We start from the raw sequence: 19,940 nt of genomic DNA, 5'->3' as shown, positions 1-19,940 counted from the left end.
TATGACGACATGACTATGATGTGATCTGTTTTCTTTTCCCCTCTCTTGCAGGAGTTCTGCCTTGAAGCCTTGCACAATGTCAGCAGACTGAGAGGGGGCAATTGAACTGCTGCCCCCAACCCCCTTCCCTGGTGCTTGGCTTGCTATGGAATGCCCTCACCTTGTGGATCAGCCCAGTTACCTGCTGTAGGAGATCAGTGTGTTCCCCTTACGTGTAGGGAACTGGCCCAATACACCTGACTTGTTTTAGGTACATTCAACATTTTGTCTTATTTTTCTGTACAATTACTTTTGCTGTGACTCGGTTTGCTGTGGCATGAAGTAAATAAGATTGGCAATCAGTATGGTCTTTCCATGCATTCAGTTCGAGGTGATGCGGTGATAGGGGTTGCTCTCTGATTTTTTTTTTTTTTTTTTTTTTTTTTTTTTTTTTTCTCTCCCCCCTTCCCCCTCCTCCCCCCTCCTTCACTTTTGCATTGCCCCTTCTCCCACTACCCCTTGTTCTTGACTATTTCTCCACAGCAGATTTTTTTTTTTTTTTTTTTCCCTCCCCTCTTGGGGGGGGGGTTTCCTCATAAAGCTGCACCCCCACCCCCTACCCCCTCCCTGCCCTAACCTCCCCTCCCACCTCCCTGCCTGTGAAAATGTCGATGAATTGTGCTCCGGACATCACTAAGGAGGATGACAGCGGACTGCTAAATGAGTCTGTGGGTGGCAGAGGAAAAGCAACCCTGCAGCCCCCTAACAAGGAGGGTACTGGAGAGGCCCAGGAGGGAGAGGAAAGCTCCACACAGGAATCTCAGGTAAGTACCTAACTTTTGGGCAGGTGTCATTGGACATCAGTGTTTTGAGAGCTTTTATTTGTTTGTACAGCATGAAGCATGAAGATGCTAACATTCTTGACCGTATGATCCTTGTGCTTTTTTTTTTTTTTTTTTTTTTTTTTTTTTTTTTTTTTTGGATAGTGCTAACTGACACAGGACAAAAAGCTGCCTTTTGACAATAGAGTGTTTATATACTTTCCTGTGTTCAAGAATCGCATGACTGCTCTGAGATCTTGCCCTGACTATTCTCTCTGCCTCCACAGCGACGGACCCAGAACCATGGGCATGGAAGGAAAAGGGCCAAGGTGAGGGACTGAATGGACAGGCTTGTTAACTGTCATTAGCTTCCTTTCTGGGACACATTCCAAAGTGTCCTGGCCGTCTCCCTTGCCTGTTAATTCCTACAAGGTAAAGCACAGGACAAGGCCGTACAGAGGAAATGAGCTTACTAAGGAGCTTACTGTACTTAACTGTGTGGTAATAGGATCGGGCCTTTTCTCCCTCCTCTTTCCTGACCTTTCTACGTATACTTGCCGTGTACACTATCTGGGTCAGTTCTTCTTGTCTGAAAAGAAAGCAGCAAGGATATTTTTTTTTTTTTTTTTCTTTTCTCTCCTCCCTGGCATTGACCTCATTTTTCACATGTCCTCTCCTGCGCTAGTTGGCCAAGGTGCCAAGTATGTCAGCTTTGCTATTGAGTGAATTTTTTTTTCTAGGTAATACTTTTGACTGTGATGTCTTATAGTAATAGTAGTGCTAGCAAGCATCTAAATATTTGTTTGTGTTCAGCATTTGTGTCTTTATAATGTCGTATCTTAGTACTGAGCATTACTACAGTAAAATGATTTTGTGTACACTTCCTAAACCAATATATGAAGCTTCTTCAGAAATTTAGTAATTTTAATGCAGGATTTCCCAGCATTAAATAACTACTATTTAGGAAAGTCTCACCATACATCTAACTGAACTGCCTCAAAACTTTACAGTGCATTGATTTGATATTTATATGAAGCCAGAAGTGGAGTTTCATTTTGAAGTTTAACTAATTTTCGCAGGCTGTGGTTATGTCTTCCTGTTGTCCAATACTGTGTCATAATTTTTCTGCAGTCCAATGCTAAACTGAAGCTGGTGCGCAGCCTGGCAGTGTGTGAGGAATCTTCTAGCCCATTCAGTACAGATGGACCCCCAGAGTCACAGGTACATTTGTTTGCTTGTTGTCTCAAGTGTTTTCAGTAAGGTTGATCATCTGGGGCATGAAAATGTATCTTAAATGCCAATATGAATACCAATAACTCAAATTATGGTCAAGAACTTCTTCTGTATATTGTTCTTATCTGCACCTTAACTTCACATAACATGGCATGTTTTGCCATCCCAGAAGTAAAATATTAATGCATTGTGTTTACCCATTTTTAGAATTTCTTCTACGAAATTTAACGTATTTTAATTTTTTTGTGTTCCCTTCTGGAGGACAATAGCAGTAATAGTTGGCAAGAGTAGTAGTTCCTTTAATTTTTTTTTTATTGCACAGTAATAAAGTTATACAGGAAAATTCAACATAAAATAACATTTAAAATGAGTTACTTCATTGGTTGGACAGGCTTGGAATGCTCTCCTTGGCCATATATCTAATAATATGTCACTTCTGTTTCAGAATTTTGGCATATTAAAAATATGTATTTGCCCGGTGAATCTGTTACCCTATAGCTTGTCCCCATTTGTCATTTTCCACTATCATCCAGGATATCATCCAGCTGCATATCAGCTGCCCATCTGATAAGGAGGAGGAGAAGTCCTCCAAAGACGAGTATGAGAATGAGGAGAAAGAGAAGAACAAGGAGAAAGTGCCACGGAAGATGCTGTCTCGTGGTATGCTGCCGTTTACGTTGTCCTTGGCCACTGAACTCCAAATTATAAGGATATTACCTACTTTTGTATGACTTTATTCTGGGGAATTAAATATTATGTATGTATATACAGTACATGTGTAAATATAATACGCTATATTGCAGTGTAGTCATGCAGTACACACTTTTGATCTCAACAGTCTGATTTGAGGCCCCCTAAAGTCCGAAAAAATAAGATGCAAAAAGGGCTATTCGTGTATGGAAAAACACCCAGATGCTTTGCGTGTGAGCAACCTTAGCAGTGAGACTACTACAACAACAATAATAAATGCAGTAGAGTAATGGCACATTTAAATGCAGCATCTCAGTGATTTCCAATAAGCTATGATGTATAGGTTACAGATCTAATTACAATAAATGACAATATTTTAAAAAAGCAAAAAAAGAAGAGAAAGTAAGAGTAAGAGCAATAATGAGTGGAAAATTATACAAAAAAGCAGCTTGCAAATGGGTTTTGTACAAGTGATTTTGAACATGTAGGTCTTAAAATTCGATTTAAAGGTGTCCAGAGCCAATTCTGATATTCCGGACTTAGATTTACTGTGTGTTTAAAAGATAAGCTAGGATTTTTGCATATTTGGTGGGGAGAAATGGAGTGAATCCTTTGTTCAGGAGCATAATTGCCCTTGTTATGTGAGAGAAGCTGTATACACAGAGTAGTTAATGACCTTATTCATTTGAGTGTATACTGCACAATGCATACATGGGCTTATTGATTGCTTCCGTGTATTACAGCCTTTAATGATCTGTGTTTAGAGGTGCTCTGCCATTGTTTTTGAGTTCATTTATTGTTATTGTAGTTTCATGCCATATATATCAATATTTTGCTTTCAGCTGCTTTCTTATGTTTCCTTCAGACTCCAGTCAGGAATATACTGACTCTACTGGCATTGACGTACATGAATTCTTGGTCAACACACTGAAAAACAACCCCCGGTATGTGAGATGTTTCTAGTTAGTATGTTCCACAGAGTGCTGAAATAGTACATATCAGTATTCTGTTATAAGGGCAAATGTTTAAGGAAAGTGCAGCATGTACCCTGAAACAATTTGCCAGCATGGTTTAGAAAAAAAATTTTGTTTTAGGTGATGAGGGTGGTGGTCTTTCTCTGAAATCTCTAATTACTGAAATAAAGTTTTGCTCATTCAGCTACGTACCTCATTTTACAGGGATCGAATGATGCTGCTGAAACTGGAACAAGATATTCTGGATTTCATTAATGATGACAAGTAAGCCATTATGCTTATAACCATTTAACAGAAACAGTTGTTCATTTTCTAAGCATGTCCTAGTATAAGGTATAGTACAATAGTCATGATCACAAGGCTATCTGTACACAGTATATATTATGACCAGTTCTTTTTTCTTTAGATTTAGTTGTTCCCAAAATATAACAATACACCCAAGCCTAATGTAACAGGGCCCTGTGTAAGGAGAAGCCACTGTAATGGCTTGTGGGAATATATGCCTATTTTTCATGCAACAAGCTTGAATACAACAGCATTTGTGCCTGTTAGACAATTGTGCAGTTTTAATATTAACACAGCAACCTTACGTGCACACATTGTCTTGCAGTGGTGACTCCCAACATTCTAACTCTTGACCCCAGTTATTGTTTAGAGCATTCATTCAGTACAACAAAGTAAATGTTAAATGAACATTCCTCGGATCATTGAAGAAATTTTAGAACAGATGCCTTTAAATCTGCACAAAAACTTTTGCTTAGCAAAAGGCAACATGAAAGAGAATTACTTGTGCTGATCACATCCATTGATTAATGTCAGTCTAATGTTACAATTGAATCAGCTCTCCTAACTGACTTATACATGTATAGAACTACTTATCTATGCATTTATACAGCAGCTCTGAGTAAGTACATTGTTCAAGGGTGTTACAGCAGGCTCAGTGATCATACTTTCCTTAGTAACATTACTCTGGTTGTAATGATATACACTATACCGTTATAGGTGCTGAGTACTTATTAGCACCTTTGTACTTTGATGTAAAAAAAAGTTTTAAAACATCACTGCTTATGTCTTGCATTGCAAAGCAGACAATGTGTGATCTTTTAATTTCTCTACATCGTAAACATACTTAAGCCAAATTTTGAAAATATCTACATCCAGGGTGTATCCTGCTTTGCACCCCGTGCTTCCTGGATCGACTCTAGTCTACTATGACCCTGCAGTGGGAAAGCAGTTATTGACAATGAATTCATTACTTGCTGAATGTTCGTTATTATAAATTGTGCTGGGTGTGCTGTGCTTCACAGCATAAACATTTTTACCTGCCACTAAAATGTTGCTGAAATTAGAGCAAAGGATTTCTAAATGAACATTTTTTCGCTGCTTCATGTATTATACTGTGCTTTGCATTTGTGTCCCACCTTATTCAGTAACCAGTACAAGAAGTTCCCCCAGATGACCTCATATCATCGGATGCTGCTTCACCGTGTAGCTGCCTACTTCGGTATGGATCACAATGTGGATCAGACGGGCAAAGCGGTCATCATCAACAAGACCGGCAACACACGGATGTGAGTGGGCATCATGCAGGAGCTGACAGATTACCACCAGGGGGTGTTGAGGAGCTGGTCTTCATTGTTTTTCTTCAAACTAAATGTTATGCAAAAAATGTAAGGAAAAAAAATTCTAAGAAAATTGATAAGTACATTTAATCATTTAGCTGATGCTTTTTCCCCCAAGTGACTTATAAGGTTAAGATACTTAGAATTATTTACTCATTTATAGTTATTTACCCATATAGTAGTGTGTGTGTATATAATATATAGTTTATTATGGTAATTTAACTGGAGCAATTTAGGATAAGTACCTTGCTCAAGGGTATTATAGCTGGAGGTGGGAATCGAACCTGTGACCTTTGGGTCCAAAGGCAGCAGCTCTTAACTTAGTCTGTAAGTGCTGATATGGCAAACAGCATTACAGACAGGGCCTCCAACCTGTGACAAGTGTTTGTGTTAGGCATCCAGCTTAATGTTTCGCTGAGATGTACGTTGCTTTGGAGAAAAGCGTCTGCTAAATGAATAAATGTAAATGTAATCTTTTTGTTTTCTTTCCGCTTTCCATTCTTCCATAGTCCTGAGCAGAGGTTCTCTGAACACATCAAGGATGAGAGAAACATGGACTTCCAGAAGAAGTTCATTCTGAAGCGGGATGATGCTAGCATGGACAAAGATGACAATCAGGTAGTGTTAAGACAGGTTATTCTGTACATCTGAAATGGGTTTTCTGCCTCAATAATAGTACTTCACTGATAATTTGTGCTTTGAATGTATACTGTGTAAGCATGTACATGTGACGGGGAGTTTTTTTTCCATCTAGTGCATTTATTTTTTTCCATTTGCCTGAAAACCACATGATTTTTGTTGTCAGTCATCAGTAATTTTATTTTGTAGAAAGGGATTTATTTACATACTAACATCTTTCTCACATCCCTTTGCTTCAACACCCACACACAGATCCGTGTGCCGCTGCAAGACGGGAGGCGGAGTAAGTCTATTGAGGAGCGTGAGGAAGAGTATCAACGGGTACGAGACCGGATCTTTGCCCGCGAAGTAAGTAGAAGACGGTCATCCTGCATTGCTAACTGATGGTCTTACTGTAGTGATAACAGTAAGGAGGTTTCTGACAGTATAAGAGATTCATGACGGTACATCTGTAATGCGTCCAAGTAATCTGTCCATATAAAAAATGTACTTTTTCTTTTTTCTGATATTTCTCCTAAGTGGAGGGAACTCAGGAGAATCCCAGTATTGTTTACTTATGATTTTGCTAACTCTACAAAAATGAAAAACTTATTTGCTGCTGTTCTTTTCTTTGCAGTCCTCTCAGAATGGATATGTCAATGACAACAGGTAAGCTTTAGCACCTCCTTGGAGTATATCCCAGAGAGAATGGGAAATCCAGTTCGGATAACAGTGAAGGAGCTCTGAGTCAGTGGTTAACATTCCCTCACCTCAAACTTAACGTGTGTTCAGTTTGTGTGTTTCTAGGTTCCATAACAGCCCGAAAAAGCTTTCTACCAGATAGCTCTGTCTGTCCAAAATGAAGCAAAAACCCTTCTGGTTTCCAAAGCAGACATGCATTGTAGTCATTTCATATCCTGGTTTACAAGTGCTGCCTATGTGACAGTAACCAGGCACTTTCTCTGTGTCTATATGTAGCACTTGACATGCCCAGCATGAGTAATGCCGGGATCCTGCAAAGTGCAGCTTTACGGTTCTAATGAAGTAGCATACAGATGGGTGCAACTGACTGTAGGTGCCTGTTTTTTTAAAAAAAAAAGAGAGAGAGAGAAGACTTTTTGGGTGTGATGGATTGAGATGAACAGGAAATGTGTTGCTGACCTGTGCCGTTCTTCCTGTATGTATCCCTTAGTGTTATTTCTCGAAGCAAGGTGACCCCATTCCCCTATGTCTGTAACCCTGGCCTCCTCCTCCTCCCCCCCCCCCCCCCCCCCCCCCATGTGACCAACAGACTTACCACTGACGGCTATTCCTCTAGCTCCCAAAAGAGGAGGCAGATCTTTAGGTACTGGGTGTGATGTGTGTTGCCATGCCCCATCAGTGGTGGTTGTGTTCTTGCTTGGCATTGGCTACACACTGTGGGTCTCTGTGCATGGCTGCTTTGTGGTTTCTAGACTCATCCTCGTCACGTTCTTGACTATACTACATACATTCCCAGTCTTTTCTTGTCTGAGAAGCCCCTGGGTCTGTACACTGAGAGATTTGAGAGAAAAAAAAAAAAAAAAAAGATTGGATTTGAAGTTTCTGCTACTCTTTAATCCAGGGGCCTCAAACCCAGGCCACAGAAGGTCACTGTGGACACTTGTTTTTGCTTGTTACAGTGCTAAATTATGTATTAATATGTCCTTAGTGTATCAGGATGGTTAAAATATTATTTCAAAGGAGAAAACAAGGTAAACCATTATTCTGAACAATTTTGGGAAAATTTGTAAGTTACAGTGCAAGTAAGCTACATGGCTAAATTTACCGTTCAGACAAATTAAGGCAAATTAATGAGATAATGGAGACTGTACACAGTGAACCACTATGAACTGTTATGGGCCAAATGTATATACTGAATTGAAACTACTGCATTTTTTCAAAAAGTAAAAAATGTATGTTGAAGACTCAGCAGTTTGTTTTGTGTGCATTTCAATTAATGAGTTAACCATTTTACATCTATATAAAACTTATCTGTAGAGGCTTTCACTTTGTGGTTGGCTTGTGATTGTACCTTTTATGTGAGCAAATAATTTGACCTGCGGAATTAACTAATATGCACAGGCCTGATTCTCTCAAAGAGGAGGAATGTAACACAAGGTAATTAAGGGCTATATGTATGAGGAAACAAACTATAGACTATGATTCTACTTCAAAGGTTTGGAAAATTAAGACCAAAGAGAAAAGAGAACATAATGTTGCACATTATTATCCAGAAACCTTGCACTCTATCATCTCTCTCTACTTTAAATAGGCTGACAGAGGGCTCTAAATAGCTCATCCATTAATTAAAGCCTTGCTAAAATATTTATTAGTCTGGCCACCTTCAAACACTGCATGCGAGTTTTGGGTGAATTTATTCCCTTATCGCAGAAATTGCCCTTCTCTAAAGAATTAATTTTCTTATGTGTATTTTTCTCTTTCCCCTCCCACTGCTGTGATCAGAACAGTATAGATTTTATTTTAGAAAATGTATTAAATTTAAAAGGTAATATGCCTATGAGTTATTCGTATTGATTTATTTCATTTCTTTTTGGGGAGGCACCAGGATTTTGCTTTCCTCTGGCATGTAAATAGATTACATGCATTTCACAATTCGTTTCAGTTTTTACAGGTATTGTGATGGTCTGTGTGTGTGTGTGTGTGTGTGCGTGCGTGCTTTTTTTTTTTTTTTTATTAGAAAAAATGATCAGCAGCTGCCCTTTTCCAGGGTTACAGCACAACACAAAACAGGCAATAAGTATATGCAATAAACTGAAAAAAGATGAAGCGACAGTTTGTCACTGTGAAAGTGTTTGTGTGGTTGTGCTTATGTAACTGAGTGCACAAATATGTTCATGCGTTTTTGAATGGTTGCATTGCTTTGTGTGCGTGTTTCTCTGCACATGGGAGAGGATATGTTTGTGTGTTGTGTACTGTACTTTGCTGTACTGTCCAATGTTGTGTTAAAAGAAGCCCTTTGTTTTATGTTGCAGTAGGTTTCATGTGAATCTTGTCTGTGGTTGAGAGCTATGATGTTTTTCCTCACTGTTCATGCTGACCTCCTTTGTTGTTGGTTCTTTATTTGGCATGTAAATCTGTTGAACATGTATCAGATGTCTGTCAAATGTGCACGTCGACATTGCTTGAGCATCTCTCTCTGTGCGTGTTTTGCTGTCATTGTAAACTGATACCTGTAACTTCTGTGTGGAGATCTGGCTACTTCCCGTTCTCTCTCTGTTGCATAATTCCCATGTCTTCTCATTCTCCCCAGGGGAAACCGGGAGGGCTCCAGCCGTGCATCCAGCAGCCGCCAAAGCAGCACAGACAGTGAAATGAAGAGCCTGGAGCCACGGCCTTGGAGCAGCACCGACTCGGACAGCTCCAACCGCACACTGCGGCCACCTGTCACTAAGGCCAGCAGCTTTTCAGGCATCTCCATTCTTACCCGTGGTGACAGCCTGGGTGGGAAGAGCTCACAGGGCAGCTGCAGGGGCTCACGTTCTGGTACGGCCTGCTTAGTGCCTTCTGACTTGTGTTATCAGTCTTATTTTTTTCATGAACAGGAATGTAATAATATGGATGGAAAACGCACTATTATTAGTGGTATTAATACTTATGTTATCTTCATTTCTGAAATATCAGTAATAATAACAGCATCATGACACTGCTATGCTTACGCTGCAGTTGCCAGGCCATGAGTAATTGGTGTTTCTGGTAGGTACTGAAATATGGCTTGCAGACTTGACTCTGTTTCTCAGGAAACAGCAGTTAGAATTTTTACTCAGTATGTTAATTTACATTTAAAGCTTTACTGCTGTCAGTCAAGTTGACGGAGTTCAAATAAAACTAATTTTTGAATTCAGTTGCACTGTTTAGTTTTTGAATGTTTTGGTCTTATGAAAAACAGATTCTTAGGTCATTTGTATCTCCTTCAGGTCTTCCATTGATCACCCCAGATGTTTGCCCCCAGCCACCTGCACCCCAGCCAAATCGCAGTCTGTTACCCTGTCCCTCCAATCCCCAGCAGTCTCAAGGGCAACAGGCACAGCCTCCTACTCAAACGGCCCTGTTACCTACCCCAACGCAGCATCCTTTGGGCAATCATATCATGGCTCAGGTAAAGTTGTTTAAAAATGTGTTGTAAATGTGTGTATGTACATAATTTAAATAATCAAGAATAAAACCTAGTGCATGACCTTTGTCACCCTTTATGTGCATTAGTAAATTGTATGTGCTATGCCTGCCTAAAAAGGTGTTGTAGTTTTAAGGACTTTTTTTTAACACCAAACCTTTTTTCTTCCTGGTTCTATCTGCTCATCTCGCTCTCTTTTTCAATCTGGTCAACCGTTTTGTTTTATTTGCCTTTCCCCATCTCTCTCTTTCTCTCTGCCTGCCCTTTTACACCACTCTTCCAGCCGGTGGCGTCTCTGCAGGCTTCCCCGCAGCCTGTGTCATACTCCAGCCCTTCCTGTCCCCAGGTCCTGCTGCCCGTCTCTCCTCCCCAGCAGTATAATATGGTACCCTTCCGACCTGCCTCTGTTATTCTGCCCATGTTTTTCCTCATCTTGTTTTTCGCCTGTCTTGCAGTTAATCTTCTGTCAATATTTTCATAAGCCTGCATTTTTTTTTTTTGCTTCAGTTTATCCAGAATAATTGTAATTTTTTTAAGTTAGTTCTTAATTAGATTGCTGTCAGCTTTCTGGAAAGGTACATTAAATTCCATGAACTTGTTGGAAAGTATTGTTGAAGCCCTTAAGTTTACCTTTTTCTGGGAATGTTCATTTTGATGCTGCCAAATATTGCTGCAGGTGTGCTTTACAGAGCAGGTGTTAACCTCAAAATTGGTCAGTATCTAAGACGGCAAAACATTACCTTATAGACTTTTTAGAACTTTTTGAGCTACAGTAAAATTAGAACTAATGAACTTATTTAAGGCTAATTGACTTTTTATCCTGTAAACCTGTGTAACATTAGTCATGTCATTGATCAGCAGCACTCACTGTCACCAGAAATGAGCTTTAAGCATTTTGCTGGAGAGCTAAATGGAGACAGTCCCACACTCCCATTTTGGGTGCTTTTACTGACATCTACTGGCTGGCTGTGTGTACACTGGATTCATTTGTGTCACATAAAATATATAGTAGAAAATTAATGAAGAAAATGCAATTCAAAATATACTGGAATATACTGGGAAAACATCTTCATAACTAAACCCAGCAGTAGTGTGTTAAAACTTTTAGAAACCTCTTGACTGTTAATTGTAATTTTATTATTGACTGGTTTCACATTTTGCTACAGTTAATCTAACATTCTTCTGTTGCTAGGCGAATTAATGTATGGTTTGATGTTCATATTCAATAGTAATGTTTGATAATGTAGATTAATATATTAAATGTAAATAAAAAATAAGATTCCTGGTTGCCAAGTTTCCTGTACCACTGTTTTTTTTTGTTTCACTGTCCCTCAGAATGGAACAGTCAGGTGTAGCATATCGCTAGATGATCATTTTGTAGACTGAGCTTCTTAAAGTTAAGAGAGCGAAAACAATTCTTGGTGTGGCAAAGACAGCTTGTGCCCGGAGTTAGTGCCAGGCAGGTGATGTGCCCTGTAATTTCTCATTTCCCTTTTGTCTGTCACTGGCAAGAGTCAGTTGTGTTTTATCTGTTTCATCTCCAGCAGCTGCAGACAGGGTTTTTAATCCATTACTGGCTTTGAGTTGCCTTTTAATTGTCTGCTTGCTTTCGCTGCCAGGGTTTCTGTGTTTCCTCCTTTAACGGAGGCTGAATATGAGCTAAAATTAGATATTGAATGTACTTTGGATATATACAATTTTAGTCATTTGTTTCTAAAGCAACTCGACAGCCAGCATTCTCTCTCCAAAAAAAAAAAAAAAAAAAAAAAAAAAAAAAATTTCATTTTCCCTCCCTTTCTTAGGCGGATGACTTAGGTCCGCAGTTTGGGCAGATGACTCTGAGTCGACAAGGGTCCAGCGAGGCTCCAGAACCGCCCTCCATGTTCCAGCCACCTCCTGCCGTCCTGACACAGCATCCTCCACCTCAAACCAGCTACATCATGGCAACAGGGGGCCAGCCCATGCCCCCTCCTCCTGGTTACCAGCCCAACTCTGGACACCCCCATCCCCCACCCCCTCCTCCACCTCCATCCCAGTCTGTCCTTCAGGCCCCACCCCCTCCACAGGGCTACATGCAACCACCTCCTCCACAGCAGGTATGTAAGAAAGCTTTTTTTTTTTTTTTTTTCTTCTCTCCCCACCCTTTCTTTAAAGAATTTGTACAGATTTCTAGTGTGTCTTTCATCCAAAGATGTAAAAACATTTCATCACAAAATAGCAGGTTCTTTATCTGCCATTAATGTTGTTGCGCTCAACTTGTTGTTGTGAAAGAATTTTTCAGTTTTGTACTGTTAATCTACAGCATCAGATTTTGACACATGGTAATTTAAATTCTAGGGTGAATCAGATTAAAGCCCAATTAAGCCACATATTCATGACTCTCCAATAATCTTGTCTTTAGGACAGTCTGTTTTTGCAAAGTTTTACAATACTATCTATTGGACATTGCCACCATTTTATTACTTTTATTGTGGCACAGTGTCACAGTGGTTAATGCCTGGTGCCTCAAAATGCCCTCGCTGCACCTTTAGGCTCAGGTTCAAATCTGGCTCAGGGTGGACATAGTTTGCATGTTCTCCTTGTGTTAGCAGTCAAAAGATATATGTAGAAGGCAGTGGTAGAAGTTTTCTTAACCCTCCTATACCATGAAAGTTGTCATGCTGGAAAAATTCAGTTCAGTTATATTTGCTGTACCTTATCTTGTTATCAGTACTAGCTACAGATTTCTACATTAATGGTGTGGGTCTAGATGTCTTGTGGGTCTCTCTGCATGGCTGCTTTGTGGTTTCTGGACGCTCATCCTCGTCACGTTCTGGACTGTATTCTTGTCGGAGAAGTCCCTGGGACAGTACACTGAGAAACTGAAAAAAGATTGGATTTGTACTTTCTGCTGGTGCTTATTCCAGGGGTCTCAAACCCAGGCCAGCATGGATGTGTTTTTGCTTGTCATAGTGCTAAGTTATGTATTAGCATGTCCTTCATGTATCAGAATGGTGTATCTTTTGCTTGTGGATCTAGATGTTGTGTTTTTAGCTGTGGTTACGATACCACACATAGGTCAGATTGATACGTATTAGCCTAAGTTTAAAGAAAGATATGCAGTGCACTTGTCTAAACTTTGTTACATAACTGAATGAGAAAAGTCTAATCTATTTGTAGTGTAATAATTTATGCGGCTCACTGCTCTACCATGCCAAGAAAGGTTACTTAGCCTTCTGTCTGGCATACTTTTCCAGTGCAGGAAGCTGCCAATAACAAATTACTGAATCTCAATAAACATTTATTTTATGCGTGCAGCTGGCTAAGTTTGTATTACATATAAACTATTTCATTTTGAACACTTCTTGTGTTAAGCGTATTATTAGTACCTGAACCTCTGATACCTTATTCCATGGCAACTTGCAATGCTATGTATACCAAATTAGTTGATTTACACATTTATATAATTGCATACTTCTTGCTGGAACAATTCAGGGTCAGTACTTTGATCAAAGGGGATGCAGAGGAAATCGGGGTTGAAACCCAGGACCTTTTGATTGCAAGGCCACAGGTGTGAACAGTACACTGCCTGCCTGCCCAACCCCCCCCCCCCCCCCCTTTTTTTTTTTTTTTTTTTAGCTTTCTCCATTTGTGTGTGTGACAGGTGCTTGAATGACATATTTGTATGTGTATCAGGCTTTCTTTCCTTGTGTATTGCAAATTTTTTTTTTTTTTTTTTTTTTTTTTTTTGGTAGCAAAGTACTAAATATCTATAAATTCTGCTCAGATATTTCAGCCTTCTGCAAGACATGATCATTGAAGATAGAGGCCTTCTGTCATTGGGTTTTTCATTGAAATCCACTGACAGTTGCTTTCATTGGTCATAAATCAGATGTTTCTTTTTATGCTTGAGTTGAAAGGACTGTATAATTTTGTGTCTAAAGCACTGGACAGTCAACATGATTGGGCTTATTTCTGAGGATGGACAGCATTATTACACTGTCTTTGTTCTCTTATTGTTCATTCTGGCTTCTCTGATTCAGATCCAGGTGTCCTATTACCCTCCTGGGCAGTACCCCAGTTCAGGGCAACAGTATCGGCCCATGTCTCACCAGGTGTCTTACCCCACGCAGCGCTCACAGCCCCTGCCCCAGCCCACACAGCAGTCTGGTTGGTACCATGTACACAAGGGCTATTGTACACTTATTTCTGACTGTTAATAACCATATTACAGCAATCTCAGAATGTAACATTGTTGATTGCGTTGTTTTTCCACATATGCTTAAATTTTATTTATCTGCCTGCTTTCTTCATTCTGATAGCAGCCATGGTGAAGGACTTGAAAATGTAGTGCAGCTGCATTATTTATTGCTTATACTTTAGGCATCATAAGTGCATTAGATTATTTCGGAGGCAAAGTGCCATAATTGATCATGATGCTAGAGAAATGGATTTGTAAGTGTGGAGCAGAGACAGAGTTTGGTCACGTAAATTAACTTTGCATCTTTTTGCAATCCTGCTACTCTTTGCTCCTGTTGCTTGTTTATGACTTTTGCTGTCTGTTTTCCTGTCAGCTGGTCTTCAAACAATCATGCCCAATCAGCAGCCAGCCTACCAGGGCATGATGGGAGTCCAGCAACCTCAGAATCCTGGTCTTCTCAATACCCAGCGAACTGGTATGAGTGGACAGATGCAAGGCATGATGGTCCAGTACCCTCCAATGCCTTCCTACCAGGTACTGTTAGAAGATAGTCTTGTGTATCGCCTTGGTGAAGGTATCTACTGAATAAAGAATAATAAAGATGTATTACAAAACTTATTTCACATGTGAACTTCTGTTAGATCCACAATTGTAGTGGAGTCAAGAAGTAACTGTCTGGTAATTAAGCTAGTATGTGCATGTTTTTGTGGATGTATCATGCTGTCATTGGGTCTGAGTGTCCTGTGATCGCTGCCTAGGTGCCAGTGGCAAATGAATCGCAGCAGGTGGTTCAGCCACAGTTCCAACAGCCTGTGATGGTGCCTGTGAGCCAGTCGGTGCAGGGAGCACTTCCTGGGGGCGGTGTGCCTGTCTATTATAGTGTCCTGACCCCCACTCAGCAGAACAGCACAAGGTCAGTAAGAGCAAACCACAGCACTTGGCAGACAGCACCTGGGAACAGACACAACAGATGAACAACCTGCATAATTTGAAAAGCACCTTTATAGCCACAGTGCTTCGTATTATTCGCACTTATTCATTTTGTTACGTTTGTTCATTTTATTCATTAGATTTATTAATTTATTAAAGATGATAAAGGAAGGGACAGGATGGGTAGCTTGGAAGTATAATATCTGGCCCTTTAATTGCTTTTATACTTACTTGTTTCTTTAGTCTAATGGAGCACAACCACCATTTTCTTTGAGTCTGTGCTCGGCTAGAACTTCAATTGCTGTGTGTTAATTACCTTTTACAGTCTGTTTTGTTGCCGTGCTTGAAAACATGTCTTGCACATGTAGTAAGTTTTGGTTTATTAAAAAAAGAAAAAAAAGTTGTTGATCTCTGCCCCATAGTCCATCTGTGGGGTACCTGCAGCCCCCCAGCTCTGAGCAGTACCAAATGACACAGTCCTCCCCTCCCTGCAACCTTCCACAGATGCAGCAGCAATATTCAAGTGAGAAAACATTTTTCTTAATATGTCTTTGTCTGCTCTTCATACAGTTTTAAATTAAAAAAAAAAAAAAAAACTCAGTAGTTACCAGTGTGTCTTGGTATAAATGCTTTTAGCAAGCCTGAGCAAATTTTTACTGTCTGATAGACTATGTCCACATAAATTTGATCCCGGTCAAAATAAGTATTCTAAAACCACAAAGTCTGAAGAAAGTAAACTACTCCCAGTATACCCTATAGTGACTTTATCCTGAACTACCTATTACTATAGAATGTTCTTTTTGGTTTTGCTGCTGTGTGATGAGTTGCCCATCTGTTTTTGCCTTCCAGCTGTACCACCTCCTGGACCTGGTGTGATGGTGATGCAGCTCAGTGTCCCTAATGGTCCCCAGCCTGCCCAAAACCCTCCAATGGTGCAGTGGAACCCCTGCAAGTACTACAGCCTGGAGCAGAGGCCCAGCAAACCTGGAGAGCTGTACAAGCCTGAGTCCAGCACACAGGTAACTTCAGCAAATATTACATGTTGTTCCAGCACATGTTCATTGGGGCAGATACATACTTGGCATCCTCAAATTGCACATGCATTGATGTTTATTCATTTAGCTGATATTTTTCTCTAAAGAAAAAAGTACCTTACAGTTATTTACCCATTTATACAGCTGGGTAATTTTACTGGAGGAGTTTAGGATAAAGTTCCCTGCTCAAAGGTACTACACCTGGATGTGAAATTTGAATCTGCAACCTCTGGGTCCAAAGGCAGCAACTGTAACCACCATAGTACCAACTACATTGGTATTACATGTGTAAAGGTGATAAAAGTACTGTGTAAAATTTAGTGCTTTGATACTTTTAGTAAAAGGTATGTATGTACAAAATGCTTTTGTGCCCTAGGAGGTTGATACATGATCTGATCTGTTTACAGGTCAGTACTCAGCTGAGCAGCCCTCTGGCCTCCCCTACACAGTCCCCTACACCCTCCCCCTCAGGCAGTGTGAGCAGTGTGTGTCCTGGCTTGGGGCCTCTGCCCCTCATCTCTCAGTTTCCCCGGCCAGGTGGACCAGCACAAGGTATGTACCTACCCAGAACTGTTGTGGTCTCACTAGGCTATAACCAAATTATAGACTAGATTAGTCTCAGTGAGGGAGTGAATAAGTTGTCTAAAATATCTAGTTTCCTCAGCACATTTTGGGGACATTGCCACGCTGGTACTCAGCCATACAGGCATCATGTATGAACATAATCTTGGTGCTGACTTCATTTCACGGAGAAACACATTGACAGTAATGATTTATCAGTAATAAAGCACTGACGTGTACTTGAATGTGACTTGCAGGATTCACTCCTCTTTCTCTCAAAGTGCAGTGCTGCTTGGAATTCTGTGAACCTCCACTAGTTTTGTACAATGCGTTTGTATTATGAAATCCTTGTTTAATCAAGTCCTTACTGTTAAATTATATCCATGTATAAAATAAAAGTATATTCATGCAATGCAGCAGAATTGGCTACATAAACCATGGTTGTCCAATAATGTCAGTCAACATAAGTATAGAAGTTTTCCCTCTGAGCTCATACGCATTGCTTTACATAATGAACAGTGTTCATAATGTAGTCCTTGGGCTGGTTTTGTTTTTGCTGCCCAATCTGTAACTTGTCCCTTTCAAAGGTGATGGGCGCTACTCTCTGCTGGGTCAGCCACTGCAGTACAGCCTCTGTCCCCCACCACTCATGCACAGTCAGTCCTACAGCTCCCATCAGGTCAGTCACTTTTGCAGAACTCCTGTCTGGTTTACAGTCAGTTTTCAGTCATTTCTGTTCTAACCCCTACTTTAAAGTGCTTCTTAATTTTGATTTCAACATGGCCTGTTGCTGAAATTTTCCTTTCTTCACATTTCACATCATTTATTCTTGATAATCCTCCTGTCTGCTGCAGAGCACTAAGTGTTATACTCTGTCCTCAGAATTAAATCTTCATTACTTGTATTTAATTCGCCTGCCTGATTTTTTTTTGAGTGTCTGTGATCAGTGAGATGAGGGATGTTTTATGTTTTTTGAATAAGTAGGACAAAAATCAGTTTGAACAGAAGGTTTTTTTTTTTTTTTTTTTTTAAATGTTAGGTTCCTTGGAGGGGTTCGATGTTCTGCTTTAGGACCCAACTTTTCTCATGATCTCCTAATTGTTCTATAGGCTTGCCTGCGGTCATCTGTAAAGATCACTTTTGTATTTCCTATCAGTTCTTTATGGTGTTAGTTATGTAACATGTGTAGGCAAAAGCAGTGGTATAGGACAGACAAACTGCTATGACACTCATGTCTCATTGCAAGCTCTTAGAATTATGAAATGCACTTTTACTCCTGATGTTTTGTTTTAGACAAAAGCATTTCACTGATGTATAGTAGCTTTAGACAATACTTTTACAGAACCTAACCTATAAATAAATTGAGTTGTCAGAATTTCTTGGTCATGATTTAGTGGTAAAAGGAAGTTTTGATTAACAGGGCCAAGGAGCAATGAAACATGGAACTCGAGGGAAGAGACAAACACTGAAGTCTGCCTCTACAGATCTGGGGACTACTGACGTGGGTAAGATTGCACAAGACACTTATTAAAATTCACAGGCCTCATTTGGCTTTGGGTGGCCACCTGCCTGTTTTGAAGGTCCATTGCTGGGTTACTTATGTCACAATGGCTTTGACTGATGTTAGTATCACACAATAAGCATTTGGATATTTTAGAATAACTCCACATTGACTTGTGCTAATCTATAAGTACATGTATTAAAAAGTTAAATATTCAGGACAAGTGGAAATATTGCGTTTACCTCTACGCGTGAACTCTTGCTGCCATGGTCTGGCATGCAAGATAGGGTGCAACAGTGGGTTTTTTCTTTTATTGTCTATGGCTGCTCTCTGACTAAATGCCTCCTTCTTCTGTCGACAGTGGTTAGCAGGGTACTAGAGGTGACTGATCTGCCAGAGGGGATCTCGCGACCGGAAGCAGAGAAGCTCTTCAATCAGCTGTCACTCTGCGGAGCCAAAATTCAATGGCTGAAGGACACCCAGGGGGGGCGAGCCAATGCAGGGGGCGGAGGCGGGAAGAATGACGCCAGTGACCCCGCACACCTCTACACTGTGGTGGCTGTGTTTCCCAACACCATGGCTGCCCAGAGCGCTTCCTTCAAACTCAACAACAGCGGTGCCAGTCTCTTCAAGCTGAGAGCTGCCAAAAAGAACTATGACTTGCGCATCTTGGAGAGGGCAAGTTCCCAGTGAGGAGAAGTTGAGGGAAAGGGCAGGGGGAGGGGGCGGGGTCTGTGAGAGAGGAGCACACCAAAGGAGTGGGAGGGTCAAAAGAAGACACTTTGAGTTTGGATTGGGGCGACAAATTTGAGAAGCAAAATGGAAGGAAATGATGCCAGAATGATGGGTGCTCTCTATTGAGGATTTTTTTAAAATGTTTTGATCCTTTTGCCTTTTTGTGTTTACCAGAAGCACACAAGACACGTAAACATGTGCGTCGTCATCATCGTGTGTAATCTGTTAGTTGCACACACTCCATGGGCAGCAGGGTTGCGTAGCACACAAAAGGACACACTGGACAGTCAACCTCAGTTGATACTTTACCCCATTTCCCTCCTGCTCTGCTCTCCCCTCCAGCCTTCTCTGCTCTTCATCTCTTCCCATCACTCTCCTTTCTTGTTTCTTCTTCGCTTTCTCCCCCTTCTTATTGCTTAATACTTTTACAGTCTTTCGTACGCACAGTTACTGTCTCTTTCTCTCGCTTTCTGTTTGCCTTACTGCTGTTGTGGATTTCTGTATTGCGCAGTTTTTTTTTTTTCTCAACTTTTTTAAATTCCTTTTCTTGGTTCAATATATTTATATAAGTGATGTAAGGATTTAAAAAAAAAATCTATATATTCAGTGATTTTTTTTTTTTTTTTTTTTTTCTTTCCCCCCTTCCCCCTCCCCTCAGAGTGGAGTGGATACCTTTGTAACCCTCTTATTCCCCAATTTTCAGTCCTCTCTCCTCCCCATTCTTTCTCTCCTCTCCCTTTCCTTGCCATTGTCCCCCTTCCTCTCCTTTTTGTGTTTGCAATTTTTGTTGACAGCTGTGCAGAACGTATCAGAAGTATTTAAAAAATGCACAATGATTGCATATGTCTACTGTAAATTTTATTTAATCTGTTACTTTGTTTGTTTTTAAAAATATAAAAGATGAGAAAT

The 19,940-nt window shown here is 40.3% G+C and overlaps 1 protein-coding gene across 5 annotated transcripts; it reads left to right on the top strand.

Annotated features, from left to right (window-relative positions):
• Window positions 1-577: 577 nt before the first annotated feature.
• r3hdm2 (R3H domain containing 2) lies at window positions 578-19,597 on the top strand. Of its 5 annotated transcripts, none has more exons than XM_029247798.1 (24): window positions 578-803; window positions 1,088-1,129; window positions 1,932-2,021; window positions 2,567-2,693; window positions 3,589-3,667; window positions 3,902-3,961; window positions 5,128-5,268; window positions 5,829-5,937; window positions 6,211-6,306; window positions 6,575-6,606; window positions 7,256-7,282; window positions 9,230-9,462; window positions 9,894-10,075; window positions 10,374-10,475; window positions 11,893-12,186; window positions 14,113-14,239; window positions 14,644-14,804; window positions 15,029-15,183; window positions 15,623-15,723; window positions 16,050-16,219; window positions 16,642-16,786; window positions 17,383-17,474; window positions 18,216-18,300; window positions 18,658-19,597. In XM_029247798.1, the coding sequence occupies exons 1-24, from the start codon at window positions 645-647 to the stop codon at window positions 18,987-18,989; spliced, it is 3,141 nt and encodes a 1,046-aa protein (XP_029103631.1). In that variant the 5' UTR covers window positions 578-644; the 3' UTR covers window positions 18,990-19,597. The 5 variants fall into 5 exon arrangements, with proteins under 5 accessions (XP_029103631.1, XP_029103630.1, XP_029103632.1 ...); XM_029247797.1 differs by having other exon boundaries at window positions 7,229-7,282; XM_029247799.1 differs by lacking the exon at window positions 7,256-7,282.
• The last annotated feature ends 343 nt before the right edge of the window (window positions 19,598-19,940 follow it).

The sequence above is a fragment of the Scleropages formosus genome, chromosome 22 (genome assembly GCF_900964775.1).
Source record: "Scleropages formosus chromosome 22, fSclFor1.1, whole genome shotgun sequence".
NCBI lineage: Eukaryota > Metazoa > Chordata > Actinopteri > Osteoglossiformes > Osteoglossidae > Scleropages > Scleropages formosus.
This window is presented reverse-complemented; position numbering and strand designations above follow the sequence as displayed.